Raw genomic sequence first — 15,288 nt, 5'->3', positions numbered from 1 at the left:
ATTAAGTAGTCGGGCGCACTCGTATAAACAGAGGGGAATCCCCCCACGCGAGTTCACGGCGTTTAAACGGAGTTTACCCGCCGTTTAAGATGCGTTATGCAATATATTTTGTTTGTAGAAGTTATATTAAATTTGTACGGATGTTGATGGTTCTTTGAAGGTTTTTTTCTTGTTGAGAAGGTTCTGTTAGTATTAATTTGTTATAGTGTGGTCACTATTTTAAACATACAATCATATTTTCTAAGTTAGTATTATATGTGTGAAAACAGTAATAAACTTGTCTAGGTTTTATAATATATACTTTTGTAAGATAGTTTTGAAAAAAAATGCGGTATGAGTACAGTTATCATTATATTTTAGGTCGCAACTGTACGTATATATTTTATCCGTCTCACCAATACGTAATGAATTCACATATTATTTTGTTCAGATTCAAGCTATCTATAATTTACAGCATATCATGGTACCTATTTATGTAATTTTCTGGCTAACTATTCAGGAAAATTCAACCATAAAATTTAAAACAAAAACTACATTGCGGTTGTAACAAAAGAAATGGTTATTTACGCGTTAATAGCTCTTAAATATATCTCTAATGAATGAAATAAAACTCCATCCCATCCCGCTGAATCTAAACAACACAAGCCGAAATCAACTCTATCACTTGAACAATAAAGCTTAATTTACCTCGAACCATGGCGGTTAAGCCTTTTAGATATACCACTGAACTAAATGATGTGAAGATAGAACAAAATCAAGAGATAAATGTTTCGTTACATTCAATTTTCTATCGTAATACCTAAGTAATAAAGTCGAGAATTGGATCACAACTTTCTTTATTAGGTCAAGTGAAAATGGGCTTTATATGTGTGAAATAGAGTTTATTTTTCTATGTAGTAAGTTTTGTTAAGGGTACGCTTGTTTGCCACGAGTTAATTTAGTTGTGGATTAACTCAGTTTGAGTGATTGATGTTTTTGGGCTCGACTGTACCTTGTGATGCGATGTTAGAGCTTTTGTGCGCGGCTGTACATGATTCTGTTTTGTTACAGTTTTTGTGTTAAATACTATGGTTTTTTGTTATACAAATAATTTTAATTGATCAATATTTTGGTACAATTGATGCTAGACAAGCTATCATATTTTTCGCTGAATTTAAAAAAAAATATTTTAATTTTCAACCTGTAGCCTTTTTCCAAAACAATTTGTAATAGTGTCGTGTTTTCTAAAATGATGTGGGCCAAATATTTTGTTGTAAGGCGTTACATTTATTGATAAACCTAGTTCCTAAATAGAGCTGTATAGCATCTCTACTAATATACAGGCAGAAACAAAATTTTAAGAACAGATACGTTCCGTTTGTGTAATATGACGTAGAATATCTTAAAATAAAATTAAGCCTTTTGTTTTTTTTAATATAACCAGATAGATTTTTTCTTTACAAAGCTCATTAGATCAAAGTCAGCACCACAAAAAACTAACAGAACTGTTACGAACACAATAATTACATACCTAAACCTTCCATTACCTAAGCTATCACTTTCACAAAAGAAGAACCATCCCCCAACCCCCATAATTGGCTTCCAACCCCTAAACAAACAAAACGAAACAATTCCAACTTAATAAATAGGTCTTATTATATTAGAGACCACTTCAAAACCAGACATCATCACAATAGAAGCCATCAAAGGCACGCCATCGTTATTTTCCTCACGTATTCACCCTAAGAACTTCCCAACATTATTATTAATTTCACCCCAAAGGAAATTCAACTTTAACGCTAACAACATACAGTCTAATTTCCAACGTCAATTGTGCGTTATTTAAGCTCTTTTGGTAACAACAAAGCAGGTTATTGGCTAACTTCTGGTCCACGGGCTGCATCTAAGATGGCGATGTGTTTTGTCTCGCTCACTCGTATGAGGTGCTCGTATGTGCTTTCTCTGTTGTTGTCTTCGTAACGAAAGAAGCTGAAATACTTTTTATTCGTGTTTGTGTAGGGTGCCAGAGCGAGAGAGGGGATGAAGTCAATTTCGTTTGTAGTGTAAATAAAGTATCTACGATCGATGATGCTCGATACCTACTTGATTTGTGTAAGAACAATTTTGGATGTTGTTAAGTTCACAGTTGTTTGATAAAGAATCCAGTATCTTTATAACATAAAACTTTACCCATTGCTCCACGATAAGTTTTTATGGTAGATAGCATACCTACCTGTTATATTAAAATGTTAAGATTTTTCGCTACCCGGTCTCTGACACCATGGTGGACTCTAGGCCTAACGCTTCCCAGGCTGGGAAGAGAACCTTGGCCAGCAGTGAGACAGTCTAGGAATATTAAAAATAATCTTTCCTGATTTTGAGTCAAAACACAAACAGAATTTACTATTTACATACTAAAATCCTTCTTAAACTTAATAATCCGTTTTCAGATTCGATTGTACAGGACGCCCTGTACAGGACAGGTTAAGTAGGTACTAAGAACAATCTAGAGTGTTAATAGGCATTATCAAAATGTTGCTAGCACCTTAATGGGTCTTTTATGTACACAAAACATCTTACTAAATTTAGCGTCTCTAGTTTAAATTCATTATTAATTAAACTTATAAGGCTCTATAAATATTGCTCGGTTCAGCAATATTTATCAAATAATAAAATCGACTCGACTCAATTGTTTAGCTTGTGCCGATTGGATTTGTCTACACATATTCGGTTTTGCCGCCCAGCTAGGCCGATTTATGCCGAACCGAATATGTCTGAAGCAAGCCTTACTTTTACATCAAATTTAAAATTTGTATAGAGATTTTTTGATCTCTAACCCCCGTTTTCTGAGTACATTTAGTTTATGTATTCAATAGCGTTTTTTTGTATGAGTTTCAACGCTATTGAATAGATAAACCACCGCTAAATATACCTCAGAAATCGGGGGTAAGAGCATATAGCGTAATTTGACATAAACACAAACGCATAGTCAATTCATGAAAAACTTACACTAGGTTAACAGCTCACTTAAACCACATGAAACTTAACAAAACCCAACAATAGTTAGTTAAAGTACATACACATACACAAGTGAATCCAAACATAAAGATGTACAGTCGCGCACAGCGAGCGGTGGGCCGCCATTGGTCGTTAACTAGACAATTCGATTAGCGTGCCGCCTACGTACACTCGCGCACACTAAAGATAAATTGAGCGTTTAGTATTGGTACAACGTTTGTTTTACGCTACTGCTGGGTTAATAGAGATGGAATTAGTGGTTTTGTCTAGTGATAGAGTGAGATAGATGTAGGATAGATACAATTGGCAGTTGAGTTGATAATGTTTCCGTTCATCTTTCTCGTCTATTGATAGTGCTATAGTTTGTGCATCAACGCAGTTGTGTTCGAATTCAGGTTGCATTTAGCGCTAATATGACTCCAGATTGTAAGTCCTAAAGTGAATTGTCGAGTGGAGTAAAATACAGCTTTCCTTTGTTCTGTTAGAAAATAATATTTGGCAGTTAAAATATTGAAGCCGGTCAAGGACAAGTTTTTTTTTTATAAGAGTTATTATATGACTTCTTTGACTATCACAGAAGATGGTGATTCGTATAACGTAAAATCTCCTTTTGAATAACTCTTTATTGTTTTATTCTGCCGTAGAATATTCAACACCGCACTGTCGAATTTTTACAATCCACGGCAACAGCGCTGTCCATTCTTTTTCAATTTTTCTTTGTTTTGAACGTCAACTTGTTATTGATAGTGACAGGTGACGAGAAAAACGATATTTTTGATGTGACGGCCCGATGCGGACAATTGTACAAATAGAAGGAATCCGGTTAAGAAAAAAAATGCAAAAATACATAGTCTGCCTCCCGGTAAGTCTTTCCAACTCTCTTTTTTAGAGGATCGAAATGAAATTTATTTTTTTGTACTGTTTTTCTGGACTTGCAACACGTAAAGCCAGATCGAGAAATAAAGAACTTCCTTCTTTCCTATTGGCGACAGTAATTGTGCTAAACTTACTACAATAACCATAAAAGAAGATACCTAATAATCATACTTCTGCAATAAACACTACAATTGTTTCACTAGGATTTTACTCATTCGTTTCATTTTTTGTTCGGTCTTAATAAAGAAAATCTTGTCCAACCATTGGAATAAATAAAGACACTGCACCAATAATCCGGATCTATTTCATCTCAAGATCAAAATCAGTAACACTACCCACAAAAATCCTGCTCAGAAACTTCATATCACAGAATACATAGCAAATTCAGTGTCAGAGGTGTGTTGGTACACAAATAAGCGGTACCGATCTCGTTACCCTCAGGAAGTGTCAGTTGCGCCCCCCTCCCCCTCCCCCCTCTCACCTGCACGAGGATGTACAGCCTTATTCGTACGCTTCCGATTTAATAAGCCCAAGACTCATGTTCGAGATCGGATGTAGAGAGTTTTGTTGTGATAAAAAAATCTGGCGGTAATTTGGCGTGATCAGGTGATTAGAACGGTGATTTATTTTACTTTATCAATATTTTAATATTATCCTTAACAAAAATTAAACAATTTCACCAAACTGGTCTTTCAGGATTTACGAAAATCTGTGGAGACTATTGTAGCTTAGTTGACTACTATTGAAACGCCAAAATACTTATTTTTTTCTTCCTTTACGTTAAAGCAATCTTGCTGATCATTATTGAATTCAGAATAAAGTCCAGCTGGACGTTACGCAATCAAAAATTATACCTTCTAGAACTTTCATATTTAAAAAGATTTAACACCTGGCCCGTAGACAGCAGTAGAAAAAGTCCAGGCCAATATAAAACTCCTTGTCATATAAGTGTGAGCCGAATTCACTTAATATTTCACAGATAGATGTCGCTAGTGTACAGTCGCGTACAGTCGCGTACATAGCTCCTTTAGTTTGTGCCTCTCAAACATAATTTAGGTGATGTATTGCCTCGCGCTGGCACGCGCACCTTTGCTTAGAATTGTATAGAGCTGTTCGCACCACCTTTGGAAGTTTTATTTTGGAGAGAATTTAGGTGTGTGAATTTTTGTACTGGGATATGGTCAAAATGATTAAATTTCAGTATTTTATGTAATACTAATATTTTTCTATCATATCCCTATTATAAAATCCATTTCCAGACATATTTGTTGCCCATTGGTATACACATAAGCACACTTCAATCTATAATTTAGAATATAAACTTCTTAAAAAAAAAACAGTGTTTTTAGAAGGTTTACTTCGTAAGATTTTTCATCGCTGTTAGTTTAAGACAATACTATAACTTTCGAGTTTCTGTTTACTAATAAATTAGTTTAAAAGAATTCCGTTTCTAAGACTTACACATAACTTACTTAAGACGAGATTATAATTATACAAAAAACACAGTTCTACAACCAAGACACACTGAAAACCGACTCTCACCACCTTCGTCTACAAAGCGTGTGTCGCGGGACCAATTAGCTGAACAATTCTAAGCACGAACAGTTTAACCGCTTTAATTTCACCCCAATAACACGTTAATTCATACCCCTACCCTCCACCCGCTGTAGACCTACCTCACCCCCTATCTCGCCCTCATCTATACTAATATTATAAAATTGTTGAGTTTGTTTGTTTGAACGCGCTAATCTCAGGAACTACTAATGTAAATTTAATAAATACTATACTGGTGGATAGCCTATGTATTAAAAAAGGCTATAGGCTATATATCATCACGCTAAAACCAATAGAAGCAGAGCACCAGTAACAAATGTTTCAAAAACGGGGAAAATTATGACCGGTTCTCTCTTTTGTGACGCAAGCAAAGCAGCGCGAGTCAGCTAGTTCGACATAAAAATTAAATTTGTTCAACTGTGAACGTTAAGCCAGGAGACCTTGTTTATGAAAGCGATTAATTTTAATTTAATTAGGTCCCGTGCACTTGTGAGCTGGAATGTACACGCTCACGAAATAACTCCACTGTTATTTTTGGTTTATCGCATTGTTCTGTAATAATTTATACTGGGATTATTTTTGTGATTATTTCGCTCTTTAGTTAGCAGTTACTAGGGTAATTAGTGTTAGGTTCTAATTTATGTATTTCGTATTTTCACGTAGTCTATACGCTAAAAGACTTTTTGATCAAAATAATTGTACTGTAGAAAACTAATACCGCAGTTTAAAAACAAATTATTTGGAGACTCTGAAAGACCCGAAAACTGTGTTTGAAACTATTTTCTTTAATAAAACTTATTTCTGTACCTATCTTGCAAATTAATCGACCATTACAATAAAAAATAATAAACACATCTCGTCATTTCAACGCCATATGGCATAAAAAATACACCAATTACTAAAATAATATCACAAAGTCAATTTGTCACTCGATTAAAGTCAAAAGACGTCACACGAACACGAAATAATTAAATCACGGACAATCCAATGTTGCAAACAGCGGGATAAAATGGAATAACATTTAAACGTACTTCGGGTTTCTCCGGAACCATTCGGGGGCGTTCGTAGCCAATCGGGGCGCGCAAATCTGACATCTGTCATATTTGAACCGCATTGTTAGTGTTGTGACGTTCGTTTTTTGAAAGTCGACAGTTGGCGGTACTCCTCTTGTTTTGTTACGATTTGATTGAATCTGTCGTATTTTAAAAACAATGTGTTGCGTTCCGTTTCTCCTTTTATTTTTACATTTGCGTGGGGTTTGGTTATGAATGCAATTATGACAAATGATGTTTTTGTTTGTGATTGTATTTAGGGCTTTTTGCATTACAATAATACGTATGCAGACTGAATAGTCATAGAAAATTATGTCTGAAATAATTGATAGAGATTGTCTTCTTTAGTGAACAATGAGGCTTAGATACTTTTATTCCTGCACATATAGTTTATTTCCAAACTTTTGTGTAAATAAGATTGAAGTTTAAAAAACATGTAAATGAACCAAATCAGCGATTTAAAAACAATCATATTATTTTCTTTTTTGAAGTTACTTCTTGCTTCAAAACGAATTACTATTACTTCTGTATCTACAATTATTATTGAACTTAATAGACACTAATCAATTCTAAAACTCAGCTCATTAATTTCCCCCTCAAAAACTTGTACAAACTTAACTAATAATCTTAATATCTTTGAACATAGAACGTTACAAAGAAGCTTTAATTCAATTTCGTTCATTGTTTAAAAGTGTAAGTTACACGAAACAATTTGAACTTGGAACTGAAAACAAACAAGTTGCTTGTAAACCGTTTCTATGCAGCCAGTAGTGGGACTAAAATGGCGGATTTGAGATCATTTTGTCTCATTTTGACTTTGCGCAATAAATAGTTGTTGTGACTAAAAATTTATTTTGTATTTTGGGGTTATTGATCTGTGTATGGTTAAAATAATGACAACGCAAATATAAAATAATTACTGACATTATGTTCGAACCGAGAATGTGTTTATCGTGAAACTGCGTGAACAACAAAGTATGCATAAGTCTAATTATGCTTAATTTAAAAATAATGTTTTTAAAGACTACTAAATATGTTAAATCTAGCAGCAGGTTTTTGTTTGTTTTGTGGGCAATGGTTTAGCCAATATTAGTAGTTAAACGTGTCTCACCTTTAAGTTACCTCTAAGAAAACCTTTTCTCTTACTATCTACATTTTATAGTCACTCTACCACAAGGTGACATCGAGGCGGCGTCGCATGTTTGACAATCACTTGCCATTATACGAGGTTTTATTTTCAATGTAGTTATGATTAGGATCCCTTCAGTATCTATTTCATCTCTGTATGACAGTGATCACAAATATATCGGTATTCTATTAAAGCAATATCCCACTGCTGGGCAACGGTCTCCTCACGGAATGAGTAGTGGAGTAAAGTTATGAGTCTACCGTTGGCAAAGTTCGAAATAGGGACCTTGTAGTCCTTTAAGAACGGCTTTAACGACTCTATCTGTTTTTTTGCACCCATTAAAATAAGTGATAATTATTATTTCTTTTAAACACTCAAGGCCCGAAAAGTATTAGTGCCTTGGGTTAAAACCCTCTCGACCACTTGCATCATGTATGGCTAGACTTACACATCGCAAATTACTATAAAATAGATTATATCTGACCAATAGCATCTTAATTTCACTGAATCACCGAATTTAGTACTCTCAAATTATCAGAATATAATAACAATTCCACCACAACGCGACATAATCTTTGACTCCACAATCGCGTGTCCAACAATCACAAAGAATTACACCAAGTATTATTTCAAATGTAGTTCTCATTTCACTTAATTAACAGAACAATAACGATTCAGGTTTTACAACCGGCGGTTAACGTTTTATATCTAGATTTTATTACTTAGATTACTAAGATATTCACTCAAATTGTAGTACTAATGATTTGGTAAAATGAGCTGATTTTTGTAACTCCTTATTTCTATTGTATTGTATAGATCTATTGTAATTCTTAATTTTTCTTATTCTTTGTATAGTAAAAGTTGTAACTCCTTTTTTTCGTAGAAAAATCGAACGTACAATGTACCTATGTAATTTGTCTAATAAAAGCTCTTTTTATAGAGAACCTTTTAGTATTTCTGTCGCGAAGGCATTTCGGAAAAAAGCATCAATTAGCATATCAAGTAGAATCTAGATTTTTGATATATTTGCCGTCACTTTACCTATAGGATATCTGACATTTATCCGTAAGCTGTAAAACCGACCCTATATGTCATTTATTGCTAATTTATTTGGTTGCCTGTAACGTCATAGGTAATGATCGATCTATGATGTCTGTTTAGATTACTATCATCTATCCGCTTTGAAGAATATTATCAATACAAAATATAAAATAACGTTTCGAACAAGCGTTAGCGTTAGCGTCTATAAAGTTGTCGGACTATGACATATAACTATTTGTCTGCACATAATATTATAATGCAACGGGTCTTATACGCGATTGAAAATTTAAAGGTTAGGATACCTTATTTATTCGTCTGCATTTATCTCAAACCAAATAACAGCTTCAACAGTATCTAGATTAACCAAAAAATACAATCTTATCTCCCAATATAAGTCTCACGCCAAAGTACAATATTAATATAAAATCACCACCTTTAACTAAAGACTGAAATAAATAGCGAAAAAATTCGTCAAACACACAATCCTATCTCCCAATATAAAAAAGACACTCGAACGTCCCGTCTATTAGAATCAATATCACAATAAAATGCTCGCAGCGACTACCGCAACTTGCCAGACCCGCCATGGTACGAACAGACACCATACCTCAACGTAGGGTCACCTACACACGATATATTAATTCGATAAGTTTTATTGTACTCACTTATGAGTTAGACACGTGTGTTGGGGAATAAGGTTGTTAAGTAATTATTGTAGATAATTTTATTAGTTCATTTGGTCGAATAAAGATGTGCGGTAGATTAAGTCTGGGGAAGGCAATTTTTTATGACAATGATTTAATAGGTTTTGTATTTTCGAACAAAGTTTTGGTTATAAGACAGACTGTAAAATAATGTTACCTAAGAAATCATTAAATGTTTTTTACGATCCGTAACTGAATCTATTCAAATGTTACAACTACCAAAATAGTTTGTCATTTTGTCCCATATCTATTTCACATAATATAATTTTATCCTTTATCTTTTGCAATGTCCTTTGCAAAATAGAAACGATAGTACAGAACTACAGAAGCCCGTTTATTAATTTTCTTTATTCATTATTGTCTTTATTCATTATTATTGTTTTTTCTTTATCATAAAATTTAAACAAATATTTAGTACACTTACAATGTATTCACTCATACAAGGCAGCCCTAACAAGTTGAGTGAACTAATAAATAAATAGCGCAATCAGTAGTCGCGGTACAGTGACACCCCACCAACACTTATTACTTGTTAGTTTAACTACATAACTGCGAGAAAATAACCGTCTTTAAATTAACTTTATCAATGCAAGCTTTGACACAATCATGGTACCAGTAATCCAATTAAATAATCAGTGCGAGAGTTATATTAATAATCCCTCAAAGAAAATTAGAAAAATAACTTTTATTATATTTTCGCAAAAAAATATCTTCAAGTGTTAACATTGCTACTACTCCTAGGGAGCCGCATAGAGACTAGAAATATTTTCATAAAGAACCAACAAGAAAATCATTGAAAACGTATCAAGTTACAAAACAAAAGTAACGTGCAATTGCTAAACGGAATTCATAAAGCGGTTGCAATAATATGTCATTGCACAACAGTTTAACTCGTTAACATCTAGTTAACCCGACCAACTTCGTGATCACGCACCGTCCAAACTTCTTCATAATTTACACAGTGTTAAAGCAGTTACCGTGAAAATTATGGCCTGTAACGAAATTCGTTTATCGGCATTAAAACGCCTATTAGAGCATCAAACCTTTACTATACACAATAAAACCCCTAAAAGGTTCGCTGCGACAATAAATCAGAGAGCGAACACGTCACTTCTAAACAGTTTGTGGAGCCAGACATAACAAAACTAACTTTGAATACGGCAAAGCATGAAACACGAACTCAATCACACAAATGGTGTACCATCATTGTGCCATCCACCCTACAGACCGAGCGCACTCGAGCGAATGTAACTCGTATCACAATAAAAATAAAGTATATTTCAGATTGTTTGTACACAAGATGTATGGCATGAATGTGGTGTCAAATTGTAGTGTGAAATGATATATTCAGTTGGGGAGTTGAACGGTAAGCGGTAAAAATACGCGCGGCTCGCGTGACCGTTTCGATTTCGGTTCAGGAGACAGCAGGTTAGAGGCATGCAAGGTTTGATGGCTTACCTGTCACAAGTATTAAATTTGTTCAACAGTGAAATATCAGAATACATTACAACGTCTGCCGCTGGCAGCTCGACAAACTCGTTATCGTCTGACTATTGACAGATACTTTGACACCATTTGTAACTAGCTGAGCCGCACAAAGTTTGCTAACTGTTCCTGCAACTATTTATTTCGTTAAAACTTGAAAGACATTGTCTGCAAAAATGTTCTAGGTATTTTCTATATTGTCTGCAAACTTACATCGAACAAGCAACTAACTACACCCTTACGCATTCCATACAAATTTTCAATTTATCGTAAAGCCAACTTGCGGCCACCGGTCTCTTAAATGTCTCATTTAAATCTAGACTAATAATTTCTCCCAGTTAGAAATCTCGTTACTAGGTAAAATCACGTAGTACAAAACAAGTAAGTCCTCCCAGTTAACGATTTTAAGCTCTCGCGACTTGTACACATAATATTATAATGGTCTTAAATGCGATTTAAAATTAAAGGTACCTTATTTATTCACCGGACGTTTCGATCAAATTACATCGAACGTGGTCACGGGCTGACCGTAGTAGACCGTAGTGAAGTACTCCCAGCATTGTATTCTTCAAGCATCCACTCATTCAAATATTCTTCTATTACAGGTGTGGTTCCAGAACCGTCGTGCAAAATGGCGTCGTCAAGAAAAGATGGAGGCCGCTCGTCTTGGTCTCTCAGAGTACGGGTGTGGAGCCGCTGGTGCCTTACCTCGGCTTGGAGGTCTTGGCTTACCAGTTGATCCTTGGCTAGCCCCACCACTGCTCACCGCTTTACCTGGTTAGTATCTTCAAAACGATTAAAAAGGTTTATCAAATATCGACATTTAGATGCTACCAAGCCATTGTGGCGATCCAAGAAACTGCTAGTTAAGTTAAGAACAATATGCTGAAACCCATTTCTAAATTTTATACTTCATTTTCTCGAGCGTGGTAGAGAGAGTCACTGCCTAAAAGACTATACATTTGAGGAGCAAACTTATTAAACGACAGTTTATAAGAGTTTTAGTGAATATAGTAAAAATACATTACCATTCACTTGATGAAGAACGCTCAGTCTATTTAGTAAAGATCTTTTATTATTTACTTCACCCAAAATACGATGCCAAGATCGAAGGAATAAAAATCATACACAACCATGCAGCCATGGGAGCTGAAGATAGAATTAGGATAATAAATTCTCTTTTTATTTCTACCAGGTTTCCTAAGTCATCCACCATCAGGCTACCCGAGCTACCTGACGCCACCAGCACCAGCATCCAGTGGCGCCCCTCCAGACCCTCGCTCCTCCTCCATAGCAGCACTCCGCATGAAAGCCAAAGAACACGTTGAGAGCCTCAACAAAGGCCTCCAAATGGTCTAATGCATAATGAACTATATTCTCATAGTAATAAGGTTCTAATTTGAAATAGTCAGTTTCAATAAAGTAGGGAATTAATTTATGGATTAATGTGAGGATTTTATTTGGGAATTGTGCTTCTAATGATTGATCATAATTTGCTAAGTATAAAAACTGCTCACGAAAGAATATTCTATTACCCGAAATAGATGCATAATTATAGTAATCACTGATGAATAATGATCTACAGTTATCATTGAATCAATACTGGACATCAGCAGGTTATAATGATAATACAATATACAATCTCAATAAATTTATTGCGGTAAACTCGATAGTAAATATTTTCTAACATAAAATGTGCTAGATGCAATCAAAGGCCTAAATTCTAAATAATGAAAATCGCTGCCTCGTGTTCTACTCTACTAACTTCTTTGCTTTTAGAAATAAAAGACGAGATTCTGAATCTTATTTTAGCGTATTATTTTTAATCTGATTCTGATTTAATATCTATAACAATAGTACCATTTTTGCGTAATTTTTGACCTACTTTTGATTATCGTAGAAAATAAGGTACTAATAAGTACAGTGACACACCTACCGAATCTTCGGCCGCGAATATTTTCCGATTTGCATCGTTCAGCGCCAAGTTAAGCGCGGTGAAATGTAAGGTGACTTAAATAACACAAAATGTGAGTCGAGCCAAACGCTCGCGCCGAGCTTTGCGTAGGTGTGTCACTAGACTTATAAAGCTTAACTTCGACTTCAATAGATTTCACATGCACTAAGATTATTTTAAGATAATATTTTCTGAGATTATAACTTTAATTTATTTATAGTATTTCCTATTACAAATCTAATGTGATTAGTATCGAAGCAATACATAAGTGTATATAATTATTTACTAAGATATACATACGTACTTATATTAAGAGCATTTAAATAGGATATACTTATACATAGATATTGTAGCACACACTGTATTACTGTATTTGTTCCATTATTTTTTGTGTTAGGAAAAATTGAGCCAAGTAAAATTTATTATTTCATTATTTTTCTCAGTCATCAGCTAGATCAAATACTATTTTCTAATCTTGAATTAAGTGTGTTGTACTTGTAACACAATACACTTAAGTTATTCTTCTTCAAATGAAAACATTTTTATTTAGCCGCTGTCCTGAGAGATTCAGTAAATGCAACGATATCCCAAGTGTGGTGTCCAACATTTGATCTTATTTAATAAATGACGATTATTATAAAAGAGCAGTGATAGCCGAGTGGTATAAGTTGACACCTCCCACTCAAGTGGTCGCAGGTTCGAGCCCGAGGCAACACACCAATGACTTTTCGAAGTTATGTGTGTATTAGAAATAATTATCACATGCTCCAATGGTGAAGGAAAACATCGTGAGGAAACCTTGCATGCCTAAAAATTTGTTTAATACATTTATTGAGGGCATGCAAAGTCCCCAACCCGCACTTAGCCAGCGTGGTGGACTCAAGGCCTAACCGCTCCCTTATAACAGGAGGAGACTCTTGCCCAGCAGTGGGACATAAATGGGTTAAATTTATTTTATTATAAAAGTGGTCATTCTATTTATTTCGAAGGACTTTATGTCTAGCGGTGAAAGAGTTAAATAACATATGTATTTCAATTGATCTTTATATTGATTTAATTAACTGCAAGATTACTCTATAAATATAAACTATGTAGGTAAAATTATAATAATCATAGATTTTGCTATGACAGTAGATGTGAATGTAAATATTGTACTAAAATTGTAAAGCCTCTTTATAAGTTTGGATTGTACTTAAATGTCTTCATTATTGTTAAAAAAGATACATCAATATTCATTGGTTAAACGGTCAGTCTTTACTGTCTAAATGTTTTTTCAGAAATTGCTATGTGATCTGATTTAAAAAACATTTTCATGTTATAATAAAATATGGGAAATATCATGCAACGCAAAGGTTTAAAAGTGACTTTAAACATTTTTTCGACGTAAAACCCTTCCTATATATACTTTAATTGTCATTTTCATACATAAGGACATTCTTATTTCTTGAATATTGTCGTTAGTTATTTCTTTCTTTGTAACAAATGATACTACTGAGAAACTTAAATTTAAAATCTGTACTGATTCTTGGCGGAAGCACCACCGTGCTCCCAAAATTTTAAATATATTAAGCTTTGTAAATAAAACTATCAGGTCTAGTGAATTTTTCTTTATATATAGGGACGTGTTATGTAATCAATAAAGAGAAGTGATAATATTAGAGTGTGTTAGAAATGATGAATAAAGCATGGGATATTTAAACATCGTAACTAGAAAACACAAAATTAAATTGTTAGTCAAATTTTTTGAGAAAAATTTTTTTTTGAGAAATTCAGTTTTGAAGATCAAACCACACAAGCAAACTATCGCTATAAGTTTAATAAAAGATTACACTTAAATAAATAAGACTATTTTAACGCGTGCAAAAACAGAAGTAAATACATACTTTTGTAGTTTCTAAGTGTTGTCATCTTTTTATTTCAACTACACTTACTCATTTGCGCTGAAAACAGGGAATAATTTTGCCAAGAACTTTCATTTTCATTTTTGAGTATTCGTTATTAATTTATTAATTATATATTTCTTGTTGCACCAGTTCTCGTAGCCTGTACTGCTACGGATCTACGTAACCCGCTACGCCCGTAGCATCTCGTAGAGGGTCTACATCCCATGCTTTACCATCAGTAGATTGCGTCGTGTTGTAAATATATGTGTCCGTATTTATATGACTGTATATAATGAGTGGTAGTGTAAGCTAAGAGATATATTATACATAACGAGAGATTAATAAATGTGTTCTTTCATATTGAGACTTTGTTTTTACCTTACTGTTATCAACCCTTTTACGAGTATCTATAATGTAAAGCAGATAGAATATGTGCAGAGGTATTTAGTTCATACAGGGATTGTATGTCAGATACAGATTTGCGGTATAATACACCATAAATAGCGTATCAACGCAAACGTCAAAGAAACAGCATGTGTCGAATTAAACTGAAATCTAATGAAAACTTATATTGTCAATTCTTTGTTCTAGGAAATATGTATATACTACCCTA

General features: G+C 34.1%; 1 protein-coding gene across 1 annotated transcript in view; it reads left to right on the top strand.

Moving 5' to 3' along the window:
* The window catches only part of LOC142983106 (retinal homeobox protein Rx-B-like), a 45,545-nt gene extending 30,510 nt beyond the window's left edge, over window positions 1-15,035 (top strand). Inside the window, exons 3-4 of the mRNA XM_076129941.1 lie at window positions 11,444-11,615; window positions 12,034-15,035. Of these exons, the coding sequence (XP_075986056.1) occupies window positions 11,444-11,615; window positions 12,034-12,197 (336 nt within the window). The 3' untranslated portion in view covers window positions 12,198-15,035. The remainder of the gene's footprint in view (window positions 1-11,443; window positions 11,616-12,033) is intronic.
* The last annotated feature ends 253 nt before the right edge of the window (window positions 15,036-15,288 follow it).

Source organism: Anticarsia gemmatalis, chromosome 23, assembly GCF_050436995.1.
Source record: "Anticarsia gemmatalis isolate Benzon Research Colony breed Stoneville strain chromosome 23, ilAntGemm2 primary, whole genome shotgun sequence".
Taxonomy (NCBI): domain Eukaryota; kingdom Metazoa; phylum Arthropoda; class Insecta; order Lepidoptera; family Erebidae; genus Anticarsia; species Anticarsia gemmatalis.
Note: the sequence above shows the minus strand (reverse complement) of the source record. Positions and strands in the feature narration are given on the sequence as shown.